The 11,496-nt window shown below is 34.3% G+C and overlaps 1 protein-coding gene across 4 annotated transcripts in view; it reads left to right on the top strand.

Annotated features, from left to right (window-relative positions):
- Positions 1–11,496, top strand: part of DCN (decorin) — a 60,618-nt gene that overhangs the window by 19,095 nt on the left and 30,027 nt on the right. For 2 of the 4 annotated variants that reach the window (XM_006889510.1, XM_006889513.1), the window contains one exon: positions 6,436–6,548. The exons of the other annotated variants lie outside the window; for them this stretch is intronic. In XM_006889510.1, the coding sequence (XP_006889572.1) occupies positions 6,436–6,548 (113 nt within the window). The remainder of the gene's footprint in view (positions 1–6,435; positions 6,549–11,496) is intronic. 4 annotated transcript variants of the gene reach the window in all.

The following is an 11,496-nucleotide window of genomic DNA, read 5'->3' as shown; positions in this document are numbered from 1 at the left end:
CTACTTAATAGATAAAAGCAATTATATTTAAAATAATGTCCAAGTTAGTCTTATTTAGTCAAACTTATCTATAATTTTTACTATAATTGTAAGAAGGAATTGACTCCTATATCTCTAACTTTATTTCTATCATAAAATATGTTCTTAGAACAATGCAAAAGAGGAAGACTCTCAATGAGATGGATTGATTCAGTGACTAGGGTGATGGGGTTAGTTGTGTCAGAGACAGTGAGATTGGCACAGGATGGAGAAGGCTTGTGTGCTCTTGTATATAGAGTCACTATAGTTGCAGGCAACTCAATGGCACATAATAACAAGTTAATTTATGTGTAACCATAAAATTTACCAGTGTAACTATATATTATTTCAAGAAAATAATGATTGTTGTGTATCATCTAGTCAGAACCAAACTATCCGGATCCTCCAGGGGGTTTTCAGAAGCAGTAAACTACACAAGGAGAGATTGTGCATCTTTCTGCTGTGGAGTATCTGGTAGATTTGAACCACATACCTTTGTGTTGGCAGCTCAATTCCTTAGTATTAAGCCGTAAGAACTCTCTTAAATAATAACATAGATTTTTAAAGTTTATTTAGTGAAAAATTAAGATTAAACAAAAATATTCTACCTGCTTTGATACTCTTTGAAAATTAATTTTCATTCTAATAAGTAAAATTTAATAGAAATGAGTCTTTCCCCTTTTCTTACCACCCTGAAAAACCTTAGGTCTAGTGTATTTCTACCCTAGTACTCAGAGTTTTGAAGTATGGGAACAGAAGAGAAATATGGTAATTTACCTGTTTAATCGGAGTTGGATTTTATTCAGGATGTTCTCACTCTAAAGCTATATGGACGCTAAGATAATGTTGACAAGTATAACAAAGAGACAAACAAAAACGACTAGTATTTCATAGATTTCAAAAGTGTGTAGCATTTGCTACTGTTCAGAAAGGGGTAAATCCACAGGGAACAGCTTTTGGAAGAGGCAGTTCTTTGTCAAAGTGCTTTAGCAAATTGGTATCATTCAAAATGGCATTTGGTAGGCAAGCCTTCCAAAGATATAGGACCTTGTAGAAACAATAAAAAATGCACCAAGACTAATAATTGGTTGAAAAGAAAAATCAATTGAGAACCAAGAGATTTAGATGAAAAATATATTTGTAAAGCTCTTACAGAACAGATTTCCCTTTCTGGAATAATAGACTATATAATTTTAATGAATATTCACACACACGTATTTCTCACAGACTTAAGAACTGTAAGATTAATCTGTAAGATGATTTCAGCCTTATCCTCTTCTTCCTTTTGTTGTTGTTGATGATTGCTGTCGAGTCAAAAATGACTCATAGTGACCCTATGAACGAATAACTATCGTTGTTTCTCAAAGTTCATAGAATTTCTAGGGGCATGTTGTCTAGGAAGTAGATGCTACTTCTGCCTCCAAATATATCCTTTCTTTTAGTAAAAAATTGCAGATTTTTTTATTTGAAGCCCCACTATGTACTATTTTAGAAGCTAACTGCATGTCAGCTTATAGAATCTTACAAATCTATGAATGATATAAGGGAACAGAAGTGTTAGGAATTTAAACAGCTTACCAGAGCTTAAGGATCAAATTGAGGAAGTAGGATTGAAACTAAAATGACATTCTTATAAAAATAAGTCATCAAGCAAAAATTAAGTGTACAGAATCTATAATTCTTATATTTACGCAATCCACCTTCAACAATTATCAATGAATTCCAATGCATTACTGTATCTCTCCCACCAATTCCTTCTTCCATATGATTTTCAATAAGAAATATAACGATGTATGAATATGTTTCTCAAAAGAATAATGACTCTTAAATATACAATAACAGTTACCAAGCCTAAAATAACAATGTCCTCATATTCTCAAATATTTATTCATGTAATCTACAATTATTTTATCAACGTATAAACATTTTATTTTACAGTCTATATGAATGAGAAAACAAATTATGTTTGCATACCATAACTGGCTAAAATAGCTTCTCAATCTCTTAAACTGTTTTTTTTATCTGCACTTCTTCATCTTTGTAATTTATTTGTTTTAAAAATTTGATATTTTAAAAGTTGCATTTATGTAGTTAATTGTAACATGTTCTTTGATTTATAGCCTGTATATTTTAACAGAGATTTAGTTTTGACAGTACTAATCCATGGATGGGGACTTGTTTTTCCATCCCAAGACATATAGTTGAATCTTGCCAAGAGTATTATCTTATGCTGATAAATTATTATTGTTAGATTAGTCTCCATGTCGGAGAGAAAGGCAAACTTTTCCAGATACCTGTTAGACAACAGATGTCTCATAAATATATCCAAGACACGGATTTGAAAACAGTTTTGATAATTAGATAAGAAGAATGATGTATTTTATGAAAATATTAATTTCTAAATTTTTCCTCACTGCACTTGAGTTGAAGCTCATAATTTACCCTCCAGTGGGTTTCCAGAAGCTGTAAATTACATGGAAGGAGATTGTCTATCTTTATCCCATGGAGCAGCTAATAGAATTGAATAGTCTTCTTATTAGGAGCTCAATTTCTTACTCACTAGGCTACTAGAGCTTAAATGTGTTTGTTGCATCACTGCAAATAGTTTTGAAAATGACTTTTGTTGCTCTGCTGGCTTATTCTGTAGAGCATTGTGATGCAACCCAAATTCTACACTATTCTCTTGGTTCAAACCCATCAGTGACACAATAGAAGAAAGATGATGAACAATCTCCTGAGTGATTCACAACATCCAAAAACCACTGGAGGGTTAGCATGAATCAGTTCATAGGGATACATTTTCCTCAATTAAGAATTGGAAAATTGTGATCATCCTATTATATATTTTTCCATTTTTCTGAGGAGATATAATAACTTTAAGACCATATGATAGCTATCACAAAACAAGCACAGAAGTTTCATAAAATCCTGCCAATGAACTTTTCACCATGGGACAGCAAAATAATATGGTCATTAGAAAAGTAATAATTTGAAGTCTTTTGTGTGTAAAGCAGTCAGAGGAACAGATCTCTGATTAAAAAACAAAGACAAAACGCTGTAATTTTTTCTAACCTACTTTCAAATTACAGGAAAGACCCAAACACTAAATACAAGATAAACTTGCAGGCTCATAAGAGTTAGAAATTAGGGGATAATTTTTATCTGGTGTTATTTGGACCAATATAGAGAATTGGGGATCATAAGCAAGCTTTAAAATACAGGTAAAATGAAAGAAGCAGGAAATAAGTGAGTAGAGAAATCCAGAAATATGAATTGGGTGAACAAAAAATGACTAGCTAGACATTTAAGGTATAATGCAGAGCCATATCTTTTGAAAATTAGCATGATGTTTAAATACACATACGGTATACCAGATCATCCTGAAGTCAGATATCAAGGAATCTAATATCTTTGTCCCAATTTAGCCCTGAGATAGTATATATAAACCATTTAACTCCTCCCTGCTCCCTCTCTTTACCTATGACAAGAAAGAATTTGGATAGCTGTGAATTCCATTATTTCTGGGACAATTATAATGTTTTTTAATGCTAAGCAAGATAATTTAAGGTTGAAACTATTTATGTCTAATATATGGAACTATATATGTCTATATATGTTAATAATATAAAACTATGTATGTCTAACACAATAACTAAAACATGCCACCTGCTATCATGTCATCTTTTAAGGAATGATGTTTAAAAAATGGAAAAGGAAATAGAGGCAGGGCATAAAATCATAGATGTACATATAAATGCACATGAACATTACGTGCACTTTCTATTGAAACTAACCACATGGCTCTATTTGTACCTTCATTTTGATATGTACTGAAAAAACATCATCACAAGCAGAATAGCTGGTATTTAAGAGCTGCTTTCTTTCTGACATACCAAGAACTCCAAACTAGGATGATTTCCACTTTATGTTTCCTGTGGGTCATGATCAAAATTGATCAAAATCACAATGTCCATCTATCTGATTTTCAGATGTATATTTCATATGTACACAAAGCATGATTATTGTGTTTTGTGGCAGAACAGACTGTGTTGAAGATACAGATAAGTATGGCAGGAAAAGCATTATGTGGGAAGCCTTTTAAAATGTTCCTAGTATCAGTTTGTGCCCTTTTAGGGAGATGCCCTTGTTCATGATGTTAAGCCATTTCTAATAATTATCTGAAAAAAACCAACCAACCAACCAAACAAACAAACAAACAAAACAAACCCACAACTAAACTTACTTAACTACCTCACTGGACATGTATAAGATTTAATCAAGATAGTTTATCTTCATAAATTTTATCATATTATTAATTAAAAGGGTGTTGTATCATTATGATGTTAATCATTAAAATGAGTTTCTAACTATTAAAGCTGCGAGAGATAAACTTGAAGCTGATATTTTTCTTCAAATTTTTTAAATATTTTTTCAAATTTTTACAAACAAAAAGTATGTACTTAATTTCAAATTGTTCTTTTTTTATTTGTCAAATCCTGGAATGACATCATAATCAAGTTTGTTAGATATTTGGATATTTAATATTTCTCTTCTGTATCTGAAATTTTGTCTGCTTTTTATATTAACCAAATATTAAGAGAGCTATTTGAACTTAAGCTCAACAACGTACAAAAGTAAGCACAAATTAAAATTAAAACTTTGAAAAATAATTCAAGAGTTAGTGATGAAATATAGGTAGTAGCTATATTCCAAATAAAAGGAAATGCTTCTTCTCTTGATTGGAGAACTCTAATTATGAGAGATTTGACAGAAGTCTTCCATTCCTAATTGCATTCAATTATCAAACTGACATTTCAAAAAGTAGCAGTAATTACAACTACACAGCACAGTTAAATCTATCCTCCTACATGGTAGCTGTTCTGGTAGTTAGTTGTTCATCACTGAAAACAGCATGCCGTTCCTTTTATTTCTTCGTAAATTACTTCTCCTGTGAGTTCTTGGACTGTATTCAGATATGGTCAGAACCATTTGCATTTTGTTATCCAGATTTAAAAAGTAAATTGATCCCTGAATTGGGAACAAAATGGCTTTCCAATATCAACAGTGAGATCATGGAAAAAAAATAGTATTCTCTGCAAAGAGCTAAGAAATAGCTAATTCTAGATATAATGCTTTGTGTAATTGTTAAGGAAGACTCGAGTAAAGATAAACAGTGTGAATGCTGTGATGATTTACTAGTATATATTTGTAGAAAATTCAAAGTCAGAAAAGTGTATTACTAACATAATGCATCTATTACAAGATTTCACTTAATTTAGCAGATTGGAATGTATTATTTGAATATCTTGTCTTATTTACTGATATTGGATTCTAGTATACTAAAGACACGAAGTTAATATTTGTTGAATAAATGACCTTCACTAATTTTGTTTTCAGATATGATGGATGGGAAGTTTTTTACCAAAGTTAAAAACAATTCTGATTTATGTTATGCAAACAAAACTATGAAAAGAATTATGTTAATTTACATTAACAAAATATCAAGTTTTTTTCCTGACATTTACATCAGTATAAACCAAAACCAATGGCAGAAAAGCAAGGATACATCATTTCATGTTTCTGCAATTAATATGCAAAATGAAGACTTATCCAAAACATTATCCTTTTAATTAAAATAAATTCAGTTTTATACTAATAGTTAAATGACCATTACAGAATATTTTTATTACCATGGATTATTTAGTTATTCAATAGATTTATTCTTATAAACTAAGAGTAGAAACTTGAGCTCCAATCTAACTCAGAAAAATGCTTAATATAATTAAGTTTAGAGAAGTTGCATTGACATATTTAGTTTGCTTTAATTTTATTCACATATCAGTTGCTGATAAAATAATCAACGAAAAATTGATACTGCTTTGACATTTGTATTCAAACTGAAAGAGTTAGACAAATTATCAAGTTGTAAACAAACTGACTTGTTCACATGTTCATTTCATTTTAATTTTAATTGTGGAGTTGTGATAATTAGATTTAATGAAAGGATCTTTAAAATAAGAGCTTCTATATATGCAAGATATTTAGGAGAGCATATTGCTAATAACTCATATGGTTATCAAAGCAAACACCTTTGAATTCAATAGTAATAAGGAGAACAATTCTGAGTACTGAGAGGTTGTCTAGACTACACTCCAAATAGAAATGCTACCCTTACAGAGAGAAGTAATTATTGGGAAAAAGGTTTTAGTTTGTAATTAAGAAAACAAACAAAAATGAATGAATTATAAAACAAATGTTTTGAAATATAATTGATATAATTCTTAGAAGAAGAAAAATATGCTACTGGTACATTCATCATTGTAAAATTGATTTCTTCTGTAAATACATCCTTAGTGATTTTGAAGTTATATTTCTGCCTTTTACTGACAATTCTTTCCTCTTATACACTCTTTCTAGGTCTGGACAAAGTGCCAAAGGACCTCCCCCCTGACACAACATTGCTGGACTTGCAAAACAACAAGATAACAGAAATCAAAGATGGAGATTTTAAGGATCTGAAGAATCTTCATGTAAGACCTTTTATTTATTTCTTTTTCTAAACTAAACCAATGTTTTACTCAAAATATTAAAAATATAAATGAAAATCTAAGGCAGATTACAAAGACTGTCTATCAATACATTAGCCCAGCTGTGCATGTTCATTAAATTATCTCTCTAAAAATACCCCAGAATTCTCCCTTGAAGTATTTGGGGTAAGCAAAGCATCATACCCAATATCCCAAAAAAGTCCTCTACTCATGTTCCCTCTATGTTTACTGTTCACTTACTAAACATATGTAACCTTATTGACTCTTATGTTTTTAAGAACATTCATCTTATGCTTTCCAATGATATTAGTGCTATTTTGCTTTCTTTTCAAACTTTTTTGTTTTATTTCTGTCATTCATTCTTTAAGTGGCACAAATGATTTCACCAAAGCTCAAAGATTGCTGCTAAAAGAAAACAAATAGGCATCCATGTTTTATTAAGTAAATATAATTCTCTCCTCAATCAGACATAACATCAATTCTGACTCATAGTGACCTATGCATAGTTTCTCTTTTGAACTTAGAATTTTACATGCTTTATTTTATTCTTTCTTGCTTTTTTAATTAACATGAATATTACAGTTGGAAGAATAGAGGGTAAGCATAGGAAAGGAAGACCCTAGAGGAGATGGAGTGATACAGTGATTGTGGCAATGGGGTCCGATGTCTTAGGAATGGTGTACTTGGGTCAGTATAGGACAAGGTTCAGAGCCATTGTTCATAGAATCACCAAGAGTCATAGCATATAACAATGACGACTTAATCTCATATACTGTGAGCATATTACCAGAGCAGGTCAGTCTCTTGGAAAAAGGACCTCAAGCTTGGAAAAGTAGAGCATCGGAGACAAAGAGAAAAACCCTAAATGCTATGGATGGACACAAGTGACTGCAATTATACACAGCAGAGATTGTGAAGATGGTGAAAGAGCGGAGAGGTTTTCATTTTATAAAAGATCATTGAGTCAGAACTAGCTTTGCAGCATTAAACAAAAACTCTATTACAATGTAATACATTTTAGCTACTGGTATCAGGGCTTAAACAGAGTAAATGTAGCATTCTCAATAGGATTTCAACTCAGAGACTTTACTGAAAGACTTATTTACAAAAAGGAGAAAAAGGAAGGCATTGTGAAACACCCAACTGTTTTTGCCCCTAAACTGGGCAGAACGAGGGTGTTCCGGAACCATGAAAGAACTAGGGAGCTATTAACCTACCTCCAAACTTCCTTCTGATGCCGCCCTTGTCTTATCCTCGCTGGAGACCAGGGAACAAAAGTGTCTTGATGACGCAGTCTCCAGAAGTTTCCATCCCAGAACACAAAGAAAAGCAAAGAGTCCCTATGTGATTTGGAGAGGGTATGCGGTCTGAGCTTAGTTTCATTCTATTACATATGTTGTTAGACGCTTTCAAGTCAATCCCAATAAATGTTATTGTTGTGTGCTGTTGAGTGGGAACTGACCCATAGCTGACCCTCCAGCAGGTTTTCAGAGGTGGTTAAATCACACGGGAGGAGTTTTCCCATCCTTTTCCTGCTGAGCAGCCAGTGGATTTAAACTGCTTCTCTTTGGGGTTTCAGCACAGCTTCTCACCACTAGGCCACCAGAGCCCCCCTAACTAGTCTTGAACCATTCTCATAATCTTGGCAATGGTTAGGACTGTCTATCTCATTAAGAATTGTTACCTCCCCATGATACATCTTCAAGGATTTGTACATGTACAGCCAAGCACAATCAATAAGAGTGCATCTGAATTCCAAAATCAATCTCCATAATAGTCTATGTGTTTCCTACTGCCAAAGGGGCCCTTTAGAGTAGTGAGAGAAGATCTTCACCCTGAAGTCCACAGCGTCCCTTTTCAGCAGGAAGTAGCTAAGAGAATACGCCATCCCCTTTTCCTTATGACTCAGGGTGAAGTCTCTCTCAGGGAGGAGTGATAGGGAATGGCAAAGGATACACTGACAAAGAAGATTAATCAGAACTGGCTTTGACAAGCACTGTGGCATTTGGACAAGAACAAACTGGGAGGAGGGTAGAGAGAATAGTGCAACAATGAATGAGTGGAAGCCCCAAATCTCTGTAAATGTTTATGAAAATTAATAAAATATAATTATAGAAAAAAAAAAAAGAATTGTTACCTCTTCCCATTATGTTCACAAGTATGATGTCTTCCCAAAACCAGCTCTTCCTGAAAACAAGCCCAAAGTACTGGAGAGTTCTCTCCATTCTTGCTTCTAAGGAGCCTGCTAGCTCAATTTCTTTCAAGATCAACTATCTGTTCTACTGTCAGTCTTTGGTGTATTCAGTATTCTTTGACAAGACCATAATTCAAAAAGCATACATTTCTCTTTGTTTCTTTTTCATTGTCCCACTTGCACATTCGTGTGAGACAATTTTAAAAAATCTCACGGATTGGGCAGATACACTTTAGTGCTCAAAGTGACATCTTCTTGGTTTTAATTTTGCTTTGGCTTGGTTTTTGTCTTTGTCATTTTTTTAAAAAATCCTATTTGCCTAATACAATATGCCATTTGATTTCTTCACTGCTGTTTCCATGGGCCCATTATTAGAATCCACTCATTGCTGACCCTCCATTGAGTTTCGGAGGCTGTAAATCATATGAGAGGAAATTGTTCTCTTTCTCTAGATGATTCAGTAAACTGACGAATTTAAATCACTAAAGAGTGTAATGTTTGGGTTTGCAGCAACACTATAGACTACATAACCAGATCTTATTGTACACATAAAGTCTCCAGAAATTGGAAGTAACTAAATGACAACATGATCTACATGGAAAATGCTTACTCCAGTCAAAGACAGTCAAGATAACCTTACTAAGGAGACTTCTTTAGGAATAAATGTATTTTTTGTTCATTTATGAAACTGGAATCAATATCAGACTTCTTATGTAATCCAACTTTTTCTCCATGGAATATGTAAAATAAGCCAAAACTTACCACATCCCTCAAATATCAGTGCATATCTAATATAAATAATTTCAATTTCAAACCCAAAAGGAAGAATGAAAACACCTTTTTTTGTGTATCTGTATTTTTCTCTACTTAGATCACTCCAAATATTGAGCTCATTCCTAGGCAGAATTATTTTTTTAAAGCATTTTAACCTCTGAACATACAGAGGATAATGATTATGGTAGAGGGTGAATATGTAGAAGTCATGTGCTATAGACATAGTGAAGAGAGATGTATCTAAATTGAACAGAAAAGAGTCATAGTGGTTTGAAGACAGAAATCTAGCTTTGAACTCTAACATGACTGAATTCTCTTAGTGTAATTTCTGGAAAGCATATTTGTGTCCAACTTTAAAAATTACTCTTAATTGTTGTTGTTGTTATATGCTATTAAGTCACTTGCAAATCATAGTGACTGTATGTACCATAGCTCTTAACCCTACTCTGTCTTGAGCCAACCTCTTTGTCTCTGATTCACCTACCCCCTATTACCCCAGTCACTGAGCCAATCCATCTTATTCAGGGTCTTCCTTTTTTGCAGTGTCCCTCCATCCTTCCAAGCATAATGCCCCTCTGCAAGAACTAGTCCCTTCTTGCAACATGCCCAATGTCTATCAGGTTGTTGTTGTTATGTGCCATCGAGTTGCTTGTGACTCATAGCAACCCTATGTACAACAGCCCTAAACTCTGCTCTGTCCTGTGCCAATTGCACTGTCTCTGACACACCCATCCCAATTACCCCAGTCACTGAGTCAATCTGCCTCATAGAGGGTCTTCCCATCTTGTGCTGTCCCTCCACCCTCCCAAGCATGATGTCCCTCTCCAAGGACCTGTCTTTCCCTCCTTACATCATGTCCAAAGTATGTCAGACAAAGCCTCAGAATCCGTTCCTCCTAGGAGCAGCCTGGTTTAACCCTCTCCAGGGTAAACCTGTTTGTTTCCTTGGCAGTCCATGGTACATTCAATACTCTTCTCCAGCAACATAGCTCAAAGGCATCAATTTACCTTCTATCCTTCCTAGTCGTTGTCCAACTCTCTGATGCATAACAAGTTATTACAAAGACCATAGCCTGTATCAGGCACACCTTAGTCTCCAGAGTGACACCATTGCTCTTCATTACCCTGGAGAGGTTCCTAACAGCTGACTTTCCCATTGCAAAAGGTTTTTGGTTTCCTGGCTACTGATGCCAAGAATGTTGACTGTGGAGCCAAGCCGACTAAAGTTGTTAACAATCTCAATCCCTTCACCATCCATCCCGATGCTGCCAATTGGTCCAGTCAGGTGAAACATCAAAATCATTGCCTCCAAGGAGCAGCCTGGTTTCACCTTCTCCAGGATAAACCTGTTTGTTCTCTTAGCATTCCATGGTATATTCATTAGTCTTCTCCAGCACTACAACTCAAAGGCATCAATTCTTGTATCTTCCCTTGTCCTTGTCCAGTTTTCTGATTCATAACAAGTAATTGTGAAGGTCCTGGCCTGGATCAGGTAAATCTTAGTCTCTAGACTGACATCCTTGTTCTTTAGTACTCTGGAGAGGTCCCTGACAGCAGATTTTTCCAATACAATTTATCTTTTAATTTTCTGGCTTCAGGTACCAAGATTGTGGGGCCAGGCAAACTGAGGCTACTACACTCATAAAACAGAGAATACTGTGTAAGGATGAGTGATCTATCTAACTGGTGGCAATTTGATTCAGTTTAATTTCTTATAATAAATGGAATAGACATATATTATGATTGGGACTATGAACACAGTAAGGGAATATATACTAAGACTAGGAAATAGTGTTGTTGTTATTGTTATGTGCCATCGAGTCATTTGCGACTCATAGCGACCATATGTACAACAGCCCTAAACCGTGCTCTATCCTGTGCCAAACTCATTGCCCCTTACACACCCATCCCAATTACCCCAGTCACTGAATCAATCCACCTCATAGAGGGTCTTCCCCTCCTG

Source organism: Elephantulus edwardii, unplaced genomic scaffold (genome assembly GCF_000299155.1).
Source record: "Elephantulus edwardii isolate Elephantulus edwardi_28Jun2011 unplaced genomic scaffold, EleEdw1.0 scaffold00078, whole genome shotgun sequence".
Lineage (NCBI taxonomy): Eukaryota > Metazoa > Chordata > Mammalia > Macroscelidea > Macroscelididae > Elephantulus > Elephantulus edwardii.
Note: the sequence above shows the minus strand (reverse complement) of the source record. Positions and strands in the feature narration are given on the sequence as shown.